At 46.0% G+C, this 14,956-nt stretch overlaps 1 protein-coding gene across 1 annotated transcript; it reads left to right on the top strand.

Annotated features, from left to right (window-relative positions):
• Positions 1-3,739: 3,739 nt before the first annotated feature.
• On the top strand, positions 3,740-7,289 carry LOC106970819 (CD209 antigen-like protein E). Its single transcript, XM_015067506.3, has 8 exons — positions 3,740-3,903; positions 4,062-4,136; positions 4,275-4,361; positions 5,066-5,143; positions 5,448-5,525; positions 5,742-5,893; positions 6,346-6,458; positions 6,843-7,289. The coding sequence occupies exons 1-8, from the start codon at positions 3,864-3,866 to the stop codon at positions 6,982-6,984; spliced, it is 765 nt and encodes a 254-aa protein (XP_014922992.1). The 5' UTR covers positions 3,740-3,863; the 3' UTR covers positions 6,985-7,289.
• The last annotated feature ends 7,667 nt before the right edge of the window (positions 7,290-14,956 follow it).

Here is a 14,956-nt window from a genome sequence, read left to right as displayed (position 1 = left end):
AGAGGCTGCCCCAGGGACATAGCCTTGAGATAGCGATGTGGTGCTGAGATATACCATCTGGATGGTATATATGAATGTCCCTTAAAAAAATTTTTTTTTAATGTTTATTTATTTTTGACAGAGAGAGAGAGAGACAGAGCATGAGCAGGGGAAGGACAGAGAGAGAGGGAGACACAGAATCCGAAGCAGGCTCCGGGCTCCGAGCTGTCAGCACGGAGCCCGACGTGGGGCTCGAACTCACAGACTGCGAGATCATGACCTGAGCCGAAGTCGGACGCTCAACCGACTGAGCCACCCAGGAGCCCCGAATGGGTCCCATTAAGGTCTCTACATAAATTTTTAAGATTCTGGTGGGCAGGTGTGGAGATCTACTCATCTTGCAGACACCCAAGACAAGCCTCGAATGTCATTCCTTTGCTTGTTAAAACTGCCACCTACCGATCTGGAGTGGCCTTCTTCTTTCTTCCTGCCCTATATGTATGGGGACTAGTTTCAGATTTCACCCAGGGAAAGTCCTGAGGTTGCAGACCAACAGGAAGGAAAACTGATTGGCAAAAAAACGGATAAGCAGATGTCAAGAGGACACAGAAGCCGGTTTGAAAGGCTTCCACTGGCCAAATCAAAGGCAATTTAAGCATCAAAAATATGGGAGGAAGAAGCAACATCAGCAAAAATGCCACAGTAAGTTTTGTCCTTCTAGGAAAGTGATGGAATAAACTGCAAAATTTGTCAGAACCAGCATTTTTAGAACTCTGGAAGTCAACCAAAATCTCACAATAATTCAGGGAGCATGTAGTCAAGAAAAAGAGCTGAATCTCAGTAAAGAACAGTGAGCTCAGGAGAGTCTTAACTTACTCTGGTTCGATTCCCCACCCTCCAACTCAGAAGGAGCCCTGAAAAGTAACAGTCTGGATAGCTGGTTCTGGAGGGAGAAGAACACAGCTGGAGCTCTTAAAAATCCTCACTGCTGAGCAGGAGTCATCATTTATCTGTCTGATTTCCCTGGAAGCCCACACTTGAAAGGGTAGTCTTCAACCGACCCTGCCTGAACTTGCCCAGTGCTAAAAGCCTCTCTCCAGGGGACACTCCTCAAATGTTTTAACAGGACAGCTGCCTGAGGCAATGAGGCAAATACCAGCCTAATCAAAAGTCTCAAAAGGAAAAGTTAAGGAATGAGAGATGTCCTTGGGGCTTTGAAAAGTTCTGATATATTCTTGGGATCTGAAAGGTCACCTGTACGCACAGGGGTTTGTGCACACCCAGGAAAGATCTGAGAAAGCCCTAAGCTCTCAGTTCTGGCTGGCTTTAAGGCTCTGGGAAAGCAGGAAGTGAAGGCTAAGGCAGAGCTTCAAACTTTCTGGCTGTGTGTTGAAGGTGTGTCTGAACACACAAAGTCCCTCAGCAGAGACTGGGAGACTTTTAGAGGCATTCAAGGAAATCTCTGTCCAGCCATCAGCTAACTTCTAAGCTAACTGAGTAGAGATTTTAGTGGGCTTACATGACAGAGACTTTACAGAATTAGTTCAGAAAAGTCATTAAATAAGCAAAAAAACAACAAACAACAGTGACAGCAAACCTTTAGGAGGAGGAAAACTCTGATTTCCATAGCTGCCGTATTATTTAAAGTGTCCATTTTTCAACAAAAAGATTATGGGACATACAAAGAAACAATGAAATATTACCCATACACGGGCAGGGAGGCGGGGGTGGGGCAGAAAAAGTGACTAAAAACTGTTTCTGAGAGAGCACAGATGTTGGAATTACTGGGCAATGATTCTAAATCAGTGATTTTAACTAAATTGGTATTGATCCTACCTAGATTGTGATAAATTAATATGTTAATAGTAATCCCCAGGGCAACCAAAAAATAATTCAAAAATATATAGTAAATGAAACTAATAACCAAGAAAGCCCTAAGACATATAAAAAACAAATAGCAAAATGGGAGATGTAACTCCTAAATTACCAGTAATTACATTAAATATAAATGAACTAAACTCTCCAATTAAAATGTAGAGATTGACAAAAAATTAAAAATAGAACTACCCTACAACCCAGCAATTGCACTACTAGGTATTTATCCAAGGGATACAGGTGTGCTGTTTCAAAGGGGCACATGCACCCGAATATTTATAGCAGTACTATCAACAATAACCAAAGTATGGAAAGAGCCCAATGTCCATTGATGGACGAGTCGATAAAGAAGATGTGGTGTGTATATATAGATAATGGAGTATTACTCGGCAATCAAAAAGAACGAAATCTTGCCATTTGCAACAATGTGGATGGAACTAGAGGGTATTATGCTAAGTGAAATTAGTCAGAGACAGACAAATATCATATGACTTCACTCATATGAGGAATTTAAGATACAAAACAGATGAACATAGGGAAGGGAAACAAAATAATATAAAAACAAGGAGAAGGACAAAACATAAGAGACCCTTAGATATAGAGAACAAACTGAGCGTTGCTGGAGGGGTTGTGGGAGTGAAGATGGGCTAAATGGATAAGGGGCATTAAGGAAGACACTTGTTTGGATGAGCACTGAGTGTTTACATAGGGGATGAGTCACTGGAATCTACTCCTGAAATCATTATTGCACTATATACTAACTAACTTAGATGTAAATTAAAAATAAATAAATAAATAAAATGTAGAGATTGACAGAATGGCCTAAAAAAGATGATCCAATTGTATGCTGTCTACAAGAGACTTTGCTTATTTTTAATGTTTGTTTATTTTTGAGAGGAAGAGAGAGAGGGGGAGAGGGAGAGGGAGAGAGAGAGAGAGAGAGAGAGAGAGAGAGAGAGACAGGATCTGAAGCGGGCTTCTTGCTGACAACATCGAGCTTGACCTGGGGCTCTAACTCATGAACATGGAGTTCATGACCAGAGGGGAAGTCAGACGCTTAATTAAAACTAACTGAGCCACCCAGGCACCCCCAAGAGACTCACTTTAGATTAAAAAGAGAGAGAGAGAGAGAGATAGTAATGTATACCCAATTGAATCAGGCTGGAAACCAGGAGTCCATACATATGCAAAAGGAGAGTTTGATATACACGTTTCAGAGTGACTCTGCAAAATGCTTCATAATCAAAAAGAGGAAAAGAGTAATTACTTAATAGTTGGTTAATCAAGGGAACGTTAAGTAGTGGTTAAGCAGGGACCCAGAGGCCCACCTGCCAGGGTCCTATTCCGAGTACCGCCACTTACAAGCTGTGTGACCTCAGGCAGTTCCTTTCCCTCTCTGTTTCTCAGTTTCCTCATCTGTAAAGCAATAGAAAAACCGTGTCTTCCTCATAGGGCAAATGTGAGATCTCTCAGGGCGCGCCCCCACCCCCCAGCCAAAGACCACCAGGAACTCACTCGCGGTCGAACAGATCCAGATTTATTGCTTGTTCCACAAGGGGGAACACACACCCTGGGGAACTGCCAGGCACGTGCCAAACGCTATTGCTACTGAGCACCTATTATTAGAATAGGCGATGTATATACCCAGCACTAGCACCCCGTGGTAAACCTCACAGAAACAGTTCGAGGCAGGGCGCTTGTCCCGCTTCCCACCTGAGGAAACTGAGGCTCCGACCAGGCCGGGCCAGCGCTCGCAGGACTGGATAGGGTTGGAACAGCGCCTTGTGACCCCGGGGTTGACCGTGCGGCTCCTGCCCCCACCCTCCGTGCCTTCTCTCCTACTTGTGTCAGCACTTCATTCCTCCACCCTCTTTTCCGAGAGGAAGCAGTGTCCTGTTTTGTGTTCTTCTTCCTGAATCGGGGAGGAATGTTCCTGAGGAGGGGCTGCTGGGGCAGCACGTGGGGTTATAAAAACCACCGCGTGCAGGGGAGCCGGAGAGAAGAGGAGGATGGCGGAGATGTGTGACCCCAAGGAGCCGGATGACCCCGGTGAGGCTGAGCCCCCACCCTGGGGTGACGGCAGGGAGGGCCGGGCTCCCTCCAGGCTCCTGGGGGAGTCAGGTCTGGCCTCCGGCTTGCAGTCCTGACGGCGGGGCTCGGGCAGGCTCGGCTTCAAAGCTCGGCTAAGTGTGTTCTGTCCTGTTCAGAGGTGGAGGTGTTTGGGGACCAGAGACTGGCTAAGAAATACACCGGCCTGCTCAGGAGCTCACGGAGCCTGCCAGGTACCGAGGTGGGCGTGTCCAGAGCGGGCATCTGGGCAAGGGGCAGCCGAGAGGCCCCCGCTCCAGCATGGGGGGTGGGGGGGTGGGGCAGTGTCCGTCCCTGCGGACCTCAGCTCTGCCCGTCTGCTGGTCCTTCAGGGTGTCTGACCCAGGCCCACCTGCCTCTGCTGCTGCTTCTCGTCTCTCTGGGCTTCTTCATGCTCCTGGTGACCACTCTGGTTCAAGGTGAGTCGGAGGCTGGGGGCTCGGAGTCTTGGGTCGCTTTAGGTTGTCCCTCTGGGAAGGTCTCGGTGCTATTCCGCATCGCCTTTTGTGTGGCTGGGGGCTGGTTACTACCCCTCTCTGAGCTTGTTTCTTCATCTGTGAAACGTAGCTCGTCTTCCTCCACACGGGACCTAGGCTCCCAGAGACCTTGAAACCAGATTTGACACCAGGTCAGGCCTGAAGCTGGTGCTGATGAAAGGGCAATTCTCCGGGCTCCTGGGTGGTTCAGTTGGTTGAGCGTCCTACTTCGGCTCATGATCTCATGGTTCATGAGTTTGAGGCCCGCATTGGGCTCCCTGCTGTCGGCACAGAGCCTGCTTTGGGTCCTCCGCCCCCCCTCTCTTTCTATCCCTCCCCCACTTGCTGTTTCTCTCTCTCGCTCAAAAATAAATAAACATTAAAAAAAAATTGGGGCGCCTGGGTGGCTCAGTCGGTTAAGCATCTGACTTCAGCCGGGGTCATAATCTCTTGGTTGGTGGGTTCGAGCCCCGCGTCGGGCTCTGTACTGACAGCTCGGAGCCTGGAGCCTGCTTCGGATTCTGTGTCTCCCTCTCTCTGCCCCTCCCCTGCTCACACTCTGTCTCTATCTTCCTCTCTCAAAAATAAATATTTAAATTTTTTTTAAATAAAAAATAAATAAAGGGGAATCCTCTGGTCTGTTGCAGTCTCCAGGATCCACCAATCCCTGCAGAGAGACACAGGGGACCATCGGGAGAGGAACCATCAGGAGAGCCCCGGCCTCGGTGAAGGGCTAGATGCTGGGTTTGGGGCAGGAGAGGGCTCAGAGGCTGTGTGACTTTGGATGAGCCACCGCATACCCCTCTCCCCAGGGGTGAAGGAGGGAGGGTAGAGGTGGGGGAGGAGACTGGATCCCCGGGTGAGACCCTGGGGACGATGTCAGGCAAGTCATTTTCAGAGCGTCAGTTTTGTTGTGTGCACAATGGACTCTTGGGGTCCATTGTGAAATCCACTGATAATGTTGTCACGGGGCCCTCTCCACACCAAGCACACCCTAGGTGCTTAATAATTGAAGTCCTCTTTTCCCAGGGGATGTTTCTCAGGCCCAGAAACAATCATCCCTGGAGGAGATACTCCAGCAGCTGACCTGGATGAATGCCACCCTGGGTAAGCATCAGACGCCAAGGTCGGGAGGGAGTTTGGGGCTCCCAGGTGGGGCTGGAGCCCACCTTCTATGGCTCCTGGCTTCTCCAGGCTGGGGTCCGTGACACGGATTTCCTGGGGACTGAGCCGACAGCTGAACACAGGGGCCCGGCCCTGGGTTCCCAAGATCTGATACACCTGCTGGGGGCCTGTCTGTCCCAACCCCACTCTCCTCCCCAGCTGGCCTGTGCCGCCACTGCCCCTGGAAATGGGAACTTTTCCAGGGAAGCTGCTACTTCTTCTCCCTGACCCAGAACACCTGGAAAGAGTCCATCGCCGCGTGTCAGAACATGAGGGCCCAGCTGGTGGTCATCAACAGCACTGAGGAGCAGGTGAGCTGAGCAGAGCGCCCGACTGGGGCGGGACCTTGGGAAGGCCAGCGAAAAGCCTTCTGTCCCTCTTCTGCCCTCCCCGAGATGGAGGCCTGGGGCGGGGAGATGGCAGGAAAGGCTTCCTGGAAGAGGTGGCCTTGGGAAGGTCATGTGAGAGAAGAACATGCCCAAGAGGAACCCATGTGTGAACAGAAAGGGAACTCAGAGCCCTCTCGCAACTGTGCAGAATCTCTCCCCAGACATGAAGCCGAGGCTCAAGTAAACGCGTTTCCACATGTGTATGCACATTATCACAGCCACGACACGCGCGCGTGTGAACACATACAACTTGAGTGAGGGCTATCGGCTGGACCACAGGTCTTCCGTTGGGGGGGGGGGGGACAGGGGACCATGGGAATGTGGGCAGACATGGGGAAGGGTGATGTCTCACTGCCCGTCCTCCCCCGCCCCAGAAATTTCTGAAGTCTTGGAATACGAAAAATAGCCAGCGCACATGGATCGGCCTCAGTGACCACCACAATGAGGGTTCTTGGAGATGGGTGGACGACACTCCCCTCCAACTCAGGTGATCTCCCGGAGACAATGGCCTGGGAAGGGTGGGCACTGAAACCCAAACCCGGATGCTCAGACTCTGGAATTGGAAAGCATCATCTGATGGGCTTGCTTGGTGGAGATGCAGAGTCCTGACTCCATCCCAGGGTGGGGGAGTCTGATTCTATCAATCTAGGTGTGGGCCCAGGAATCTGCATTTGTACTTTGCAAGCGCTGATTCCAGTGGGAGTGGTGTTTGAACCCTCGTTTTGAAAACGCTGCCTCTGAATCCTCGCCACTCTCTGACTGCTACTGGGGCTTTTGCCACCAAAGGCCAGGGACCAGCTCTTCCAAGGGTGGGCTGGGGAGTGGGCTCTGGGTGGAGCAGGGGGGCCGATGGCTTTGATGGTGTTCACAGCTTCTGGAAAGAAGGGGAACCCAACAACCACGGGGATGAGGACTGTGTGGAATTGTACAGTGATGGCTGGAATGACAACAGATGTAGTACAGAAAACTTCTGGATCTGTAAGAAGCCCTCGTCCCCCTGCCCGGGCCTCTGAGGGCCAGTGCTCCCTGTGCCCCACCCCGTCTCCAGAAATCAGGCAACGAGCTCATGCATGCGTGCTGCTCGTTTCTCTCGGGCTTCATTCTTTCTGCTTCTCCTGCTGGTGGACTCCCATCCTTCTCCTGCATGGAGGCCTTTAAGATCCTGAGAGAGATTCCGAGACCCCCTTCTCCTTTAAGATCTGTCCCTTTGTAGGCTGTAGACGTCTCCCTTCTTCTGTTGATGGTCTCAGCCCCTCTCCAACACCCCCCATGACATCCCCTTAATAAAGTCACACACTGCATTATGTGTTCCATTGAACTTCTGTCTATTTTTTCGGCCACTGTTTCACTTACTATAGTGTTAAATTATATTTGATATAAACTAAGGTATTGTTTTCTTTCACTCGGTTTCTCTCTACTACTGTGTATTTTATTTCTCAGATACAGTTTTGGATTAATTTGTAATTTGGGTTGGGAATATACATATATACATATAAGTATGTACGTGTCTATGTGTCTGGCTATCTATCTATTTATCTATCATCTATCTATCATTTATCTATCTATTATCTATCTATCTATCATCTATCTATCACCTATCAACGAATGTATCTATCTATCCACCTATCATCTATCAAGCAGTGTATCTATCATCTATCTATTATCAATCTATTTTCTATCTATCCATCTATCATCTATCCACCTATTATCTATCTATCTATCATCTATCAATGTATCTATCTATCATCTATCTATCTATCTATCCATCCATCTATCTATCATCTATCCATCTATCAATCCATCTATTATCTATCTATCATCTATCAATGTACCTATCTATCAATGTATCTATCTATCTATCTATCATCTATCTATCTATGTGTTCATTCATTCCTCAACACATCATGTCTTTATACGGCACTTTTAAATGTCCTTCAGTAAAGTTTTGTGACTTTCTTCATAAAAACTTTATTACTAAATGTGTGTGTTAGTGTCCTATTGATGCTGTAACAAATTACCACAAACTTTGTGGCTTAAAACAGCGCAAATGTACCTCTTACAGCTCCAGACGTTCAGTGTCTTAATTGTCTTCGTGTCCTTAACCTTTTTGATAAGTACTAGTCAATTATTCCTTTTTTTTAAAGTTTATTTTGGGGGCGCCTGGGTGGCGCAGTCGGTTAAGCGCCTGACTTCAGCCAGGTCACGATCTCGCGGTCCGTGAGTTCGAGCCCCACGTCAGGCTCTGGGCTGATGGCTCAGAGCCTGGAGCCTGTTTCCGATTCTGTGTCTCCCTCTCTCTCTGCCCCTCCCCCGTTCATGCTCTGTCTGTCTCTGTCCCCAAAATAAATAAATGTTGAAAAAAAATTTTTTTTTAAAATAAATAAAATAAAGTTTATTTTGATTTTCTTTTGAAGGTGGGGGGAAGGGACAGAGAGAGAGGGAGAGAGAGAATCCCAAGCAGGCCCCACACTGTCAGTGCGGAGCCTAACACAGGGCTGGAACTCACAAACCGTGAGATCAAGAGTTAGACACTTAACCAACTGAGTCACCCATGCGCCCCTATTTTTAATTTCTTTAACTTTATTTTTAATTTTTAATTTTTTAAATGGCATCTGTGCCCTTTATTTCTTTTTCTTAATTTTTTTTAATGTTTATTTATTTTTGAGAGAGAGAGAGAGAGAGAGAGAAACAATAAGTGGGGGAGGGACAGAGAGAGAGGGAGACACAGAACCCAAAGCAGGCTCCAGGCTCTGAACTGTCAGCACAGAGCCTGACGTGAGGCTCGAACTCACAAACTGTTAGATCATGACCTAAACTGAAGTTGGATGCTCAACCGATTGAGCCACCCAGGTGCCCCGTATTATTTATTTTTTATAATAGCTATCTCAGTGGATGTGAAGTGCTATCTCATTATGGTTTAGGTATGCTTTTGGTTTGGGGTGTCCAGTGCTCTAGGTCTCCTCAGGAGGCAGAGCTAGGAAATACATGCATGTGTACTAACTGAAACACATACACATAGACTTCTATATTTATTTCTGTATCTATTTGTCTGTGTACATATATTAAAAACTATGAGTTCAGGGATGCTTGGTTGACTCAGTAGAGCATGCGACTCTTGATCTTGGGGTTGTGAGTTCGAGCCCCTGTTGGGTGTAGAGATTACTTAAAAAAAAAAAGCACAAATTCATACTGATACTCTACTTCCTGTCCAACACTGCAGAGTTCATTCTGGCCTTTCCCCTGTGCTTACTTGTAAATTTTTGTAAAATTTTTTAATGTTTTTATTTATTTTTGGCAGAGAGAGAGCGCATGTGTGCGTGAGCATGGTGGGGGAGGGGCAGAGAGCGAGAGGGAGACACAGAATCTGAAGCAGGCTGCAGGCTCTGAGCTGTCAGCACAGAGCCTGATGTGGGGCTGAAACCCATGAACCTTGAGATCATGACCTGAGCCAAAGTCGGACACTTACCCAACTGAACCACCCAGTCGCCCCTCCCCTGTCCTTATTTGTAACATCTTTCAGCAACAGTGAGAGACCTGGCTCTCATTATTCACAATATATTTGCTAATCATTTGCTCAATCCTAGAATACACAGGAAGTAGTTTCAGAATTTATAATTCATATCTCTGTGAGAAACAATTATCCTGTTGTTGAAGTATATCCTTTCATGGATTCTTCAGCAAAGACTAATGGGTACAGAATTCCTTAACATCTTGTGTGTAATTGAAGGACAGCTGGGCTGGGTATCAAATCTTAGGTTTGTGCTTTTGTTCATTGAGTTTTTGTTTTGTTTTTTAAAGTTTGGGTTTTTTAAAAAAGAGAAATGGGGAAGGGGCAGAGAAAGAAGGAGAGAGAGAATCTTAAGGGCCCCGATGCAGGGCTTGATCTCACAGATGGTGAGATCATGACCTGAGCTGAAATCAACAGTTGGTTGCTTAACCACCTGAACCCCCCAGGTGCCCAGTTTTGCTGTGTTTTTTAAATGACACTCATTGTTGTCTTGTTTTGAATGTTAGTTTTGAGAAGTCTTAAATCAGTAGAATTCTTTTGACTTGGTAAATTGTTTGATCTGGAGGACTTGAAGATTTAATCTTTGAAATTGAATAATTAAAAAAATATGTTTCAGAGTCGGCCATTCTGGGTTAATTTTCCTAAGTACCTGCTGAGCCTTTTCAATGTGTAAATTCAGGTGATTTTCTATTTCTGAAAAAAATTTTTTGAGTATGGTTTAAATATTTAGCTCCGTTTTATTTTGTCTTTCTTCTCCAGGGACTCCAAAAATACACACATTATTCTTTCAGTCTGGACTTCCATTTTAATCCATTTCTCTCTGACCCTGTTTGACTTCTTTCTCAAGTCATTATTATTTTTTGTTGTTGTTTTCCTGTCTTTTTTCTACTACGCTTTATCAAATTTTCATTGGAGTCTATTCTCTCTTGAGTACCTTATAATTTATTCTACAGGTCTGAGATAATTTTGCCTTTTCTTCTATTTATTTCCTTCATTTATCCCTGTCCGTGTCAGTATTTTAGTTTTTGAATTTTTGATGTAAGGAGATTTTTTTTTTTCATATGGGCAAATGCTCGTTTGACTACACAGTATTGAATTCTGTTTGGAGCGCTGACTTACAATTTACTTCTACATCTTGACTCCTTTCTGGGAGTCGTTTTTCCTTTGTTGATTTGTGTGGATTTTCATTTCCTGAATTTTTGCAATTACTCTCTGTGGACTTAACTATGTTCCTTTTGTTCGGGTTTTTGTTACTGGGAACAGTCCATGAGCTATGAGGCTTGATGGCGCCCTCTTCTGTCAACACAGCAAAGGGACTTACTTTAGTATTTTTTGTTCTGCTTTGTTGGTGGCAGGAATAGGTTGAGAGACCTCCAATTCATAGTTTTCTTTTGTCTTGAAGGGCTCTACATTTTCCCCTTCCATTCCTCTTCACCACCAGATTGCCAACCAGCTCCTCTCTCTTCCTTTTTCCCCTTTCTTTCTCCGGAAGCTATGCGTATTGAAGACTGTCCCTTATATTCATTCCTTTTCTAGAATTTGCACTCTCTCTGATCTGCTCAGGCATCACTGCAGTATTTTCAGACGTAGGGTGAGCTTAGTCTATCCAGAGCTAGTTCTAGATCAACCTCAGATTGTTTTGCTAGTTTCCCTTTTTTGTATCCACTGTAGGTTTCCTCCATTGCCTTTGATTCAAGCATGGAGCACAAGGGTGGGGCCCTCATATTTCAATTCCATGATTCTTCACTTTTCCTCATGATCCTTTTACATTCTGTCATTCTTTGTGTTCAAGCTATACCATACCTTGCTTCCCCCTCTTGTTTTCTGTTGCTTTGGGAAGAAATATTTGGGAAATAGATAGATCTCCCCATGGTGGGACCCTCTTGAGATTCTTCATAACTGTTCCGATACTAATGGATAATGTTGTCAACACCAAAAGACATGAGTGGCATTGGTATTGTTTTTCTAGGCTTACAGGGGACTCCCAATTGAGTTGACCTTATTTGCCAGACTGAAGATTGACCACAGCCAAACCACAGCCAAGATGGTGGTCTTCAGTGGAGGATGGGATGCAGACAACAGAGGTTATGGCATCAGTAAACAGAACTGCTATCACTAGATATATAGGGTACTAAGGAAAGGTCAAGTGAAAGCTAACAGTTCAGCACTATTCACAATAGGCAAAAGGAGGAAACAGCCCAAATGCCCATCAACCGATGAACGGGTAAACAAACTCTAGTATATTCATACAATGGGATATTATTCAGTCATAAAAAGGAACTAAGTACTGACACCTGCTACAACATAGATGAACTTTGAAAACATTATGCTCATTGGGAGAAACCAGACACAAAATGTCACATATATGGAATGTCCAAAGTAGGCAAATCTTCGTAAAGGCAGAAAGCAGATTCGTGGTTGCCAGGGACTGGGGGAGGGGAGGGGGGAGTAAGTGCTAATTGGTCCAGGATTTCCTCTTTTGGGTGATGAAAAGTTCTGGAACCAGAGAGTGGGGATGGTTGCGCAACATTGTGAATGTGCTCAATGCCTCAGAATTGTACACTTTAAAGTGGTAAAAATGGTCAATTTTATGTTATGTGTATTTTACCCCAATGAAAAGGAAGTTAATGTTTCACTAAATATTCTGTCCATTTGAATCTATGAGGGGATTGGATCTGTCACTCAGCATCCCCCAAATGACAGGTTCCTGGCAAATGTGGAAAAGCTGGGAGGTGGTTCTCTTGTCCACCTTCATGGCCACTTGGGCGATCTTGTGGCCAGTGCCATTGCTTCTTGCTTATAGGCCTATGAGACTCTTCTCAAGTTATCAACTATGAATATCATCTACTGGCTTGTTATGTGGAAACAGCTCTTCTCTTGACTTCATCCTTTCTTGTCAAAATCAGATGGAAATTTCTAGACCCCCTTTTTTTTGTAGCTGTTTAACTTTATTATTTTTTATTTTTATTTTATTTTATTTTTTATTTTTTTTTAAATTTACATCCAAGTTAGTTAGCGTATAGTGCAACAATGATTTCAGGAGTAGCTTCCTTAATGCCCCTGACCCGTTTAGCGCATGCTCCCTCTGTTTGTTCTCCATATTTAAGAGTCTCTTATGGTTTGTCCCCCTCCCTGTTTTTATATTATTTTTGCTTCCCTTCGCATATGTTCATCTGTTTTGTATCTGACATTCCTCATATGAGTGAAGTCATATGATGTTTGTCTTTCTCTGATTGACTAATTTTGCTTAGCATAATACCCTCCAGTTCCATCCACGTAGTCGCAAATGGCAATCAGCTTATGTTCTCCTGGTTCATGAGTTCGAGCCCCACGTTGGGCTCTGTGCTGACAGCTCAGAACCTGGAACCTGCTTCAGATTCTGTGTCTCCCCCTCTCTCTGCTCTTCCGCTGCTCACACTCTGTATCCCTCTCTCTCTTAAAAATAAATAAACATTTTTGAAAAATTAAAGAAGAAGAGGGAGAGACACCAGAGCTCCCTCTCTCCTCCATGAGAGGTACAGCGAGAAGGCAGCCATCTTCCAGCGAGGAAGAGGGCCCTCACCAGGAACCGTATCTATAGGCACCTTGACCTTGGACTTCCCAGCTTCCAGACCCCTGTTGCTTATAAGCCACACAGACTATGGTATTTTTAAAATAGCAGCCTGAGCCGAATAAGACACATGCCTCTCACCCCATTCCTAAAAGCAGGGATTTAACATGATCTCCCTGTTCAGGGCCCAGGACTGGCTTTGTCCTTTTCAGCTGTAAGGGTGTGTATGGGTTAGGATGTGTGCAGTTGTTAGCAAGAGGCAACAACACAGACAGGTATAAACAAATGAACAAATGACTAACTGGCTCAGGTAACTGAAAGTCCTGTTTCGGAGTGAGCCCAAAGATGCTGCTGAGGACCCCATGCCTGCCCATCTCTACTTCCTATGGTCTCCGTCCCAAGTTATGGGCTGAACATGTGGCCAATTGTGATGACAGGCTTGGAGGAAAGGGCCAGGAGAAAACAGGGCTTGCATCGGAAGCAAAATCTAGTTATCACAAAAGACTCCCCACCACCCCGATTTTCCTGGGCCTCACCCCAGACTCACTGAATTGGACTCTCTTGGGTGTGGGTTAAGAATCTGCATTTTTTTTTAAGTTTATTTTGAGAGGTGGGGGAGGGGCAGAGAGAGAGAGAGAGAGAGAGAGAGGGAGAGAGAGAGAATCCCAAGCAGGCTCCACACATTGAACGCAGAGCCAGATGAGGGGCTCAATCCCATGAACCACGAAATCATGACCTGAGCAGAAATCAAGAGTCAGCCGCTGAACAGACTGAGCCACCCGGCCACCCCAAGGATCTGCATTTTAATAAGTGCCCCCAGGGAAATGCAAATGAAACCCACAATGGGATCTCCCTTTACACCCACTAGAACAGCTAGAATAAAAAAGATAATCGCAAATGTTGTCAGGGATGTGCAGAAATTGGAAACTTAGAAGACATTCATAAGAGAGCAGGGGCGCCTGGGGGGCTCAGTCGGTTGAGCGTCTGACTTCGGCTCAGGTGGGTTCGAGCCCCGCGTCTGACTTTGTGCTGACAGCTCAGAGCCTGGAGCCTGCTTCGGATTCTGTGTCTTGCTCTCTCTCTCTCTGCCCCTCCGCTGCTTGTGCACTCTCTCTCTCTGTCTCTAAATAAATAAATGTTAAAAATTTTTAAAAAAGAGAGAGCAGATCTTCAAAATTCTCATCATGAGGGGAAAAAATGTATAACTGTTAACTATGGAACTAGATTTATTGTGGAGATCACTTTGCAATATATACATCTATCGAATCATTATGCTGCATTCTTGAAACTAATACAATGTTATGTGTCAATTATATTACATATATATTACTATATATATATTTGCTGGAGGGCCAGGGGGCAAGGATTCCAAAAGCAGCCTCCCTGTCACCCTGCCTCTGTCCCCCCTCCCCCTTCCCTGCACCAGAGGTGAGAGGGACTGTGGGAGAGGCCACCAGACAGCTGACCAGGGAAACCCAGAGGAGGGAGATGAGTCCTGGCTTGCAGCCCCACCTCCGTCCTGGGCCTGGACCCGAACCCCTCAGGCTATGGCGGTTTGCTCTAATCTGTAACCTGCAGGTGACATTATCTACCCCAACGTGGGAAGATTAAATCAACTCGTATATGAAGTAGCTAGAAGAATGTCCAACGATAGCAGCTCTTAAATAAACAAGCAGTTGTGACTCAGCCCGGACTCCCGAAGTCAGTCCCCAAATCGCCATCAATGAGGCCATCAGGAAGCCAAGAGGGCACAGTGGAAGTCAGAGGGAGGTGATGGTTCCAGGGCGAGGGGGGCACGGTCCGAGCTGCCCTCAGTGAAGGAGGCATCACAAGTTGGCCCTACTTTCCACGTTGTCGGATCTCATCCAAAGCATCCCATGGCCTGGCCGTGGCACAGGTGGACCAGTCCTCCTGGCTGTTGCCCCCA

This window comes from Acinonyx jubatus, chromosome A2 (assembly GCF_027475565.1).
Source record: "Acinonyx jubatus isolate Ajub_Pintada_27869175 chromosome A2, VMU_Ajub_asm_v1.0, whole genome shotgun sequence".
Lineage (NCBI taxonomy): Eukaryota > Metazoa > Chordata > Mammalia > Carnivora > Felidae > Acinonyx > Acinonyx jubatus.
The sequence above is the reverse complement of the archived record's forward strand: the minus strand, read 5'-3'. Positions and strand labels throughout refer to the sequence as shown.

Coding starts and splice junctions, on each gene's coding strand:
- LOC106970819 (XM_015067506.3), top strand. CDS start 3,864: ATGGCGGAGATGTGTGACCCCAAGGAGCCGGATGACCCCG. Junction 4,362..5,065: donor GGTGACCACTCTGGTTCAAG/GTGAGTCGGAGG, acceptor GGTCTGTTGCAG/TCTCCAGGATCCACCAATCC. Junction 6,459..6,842: donor GACACTCCCCTCCAACTCAG/GTGATCTCCCGG, acceptor TGGTGTTCACAG/CTTCTGGAAAGAAGGGGAAC.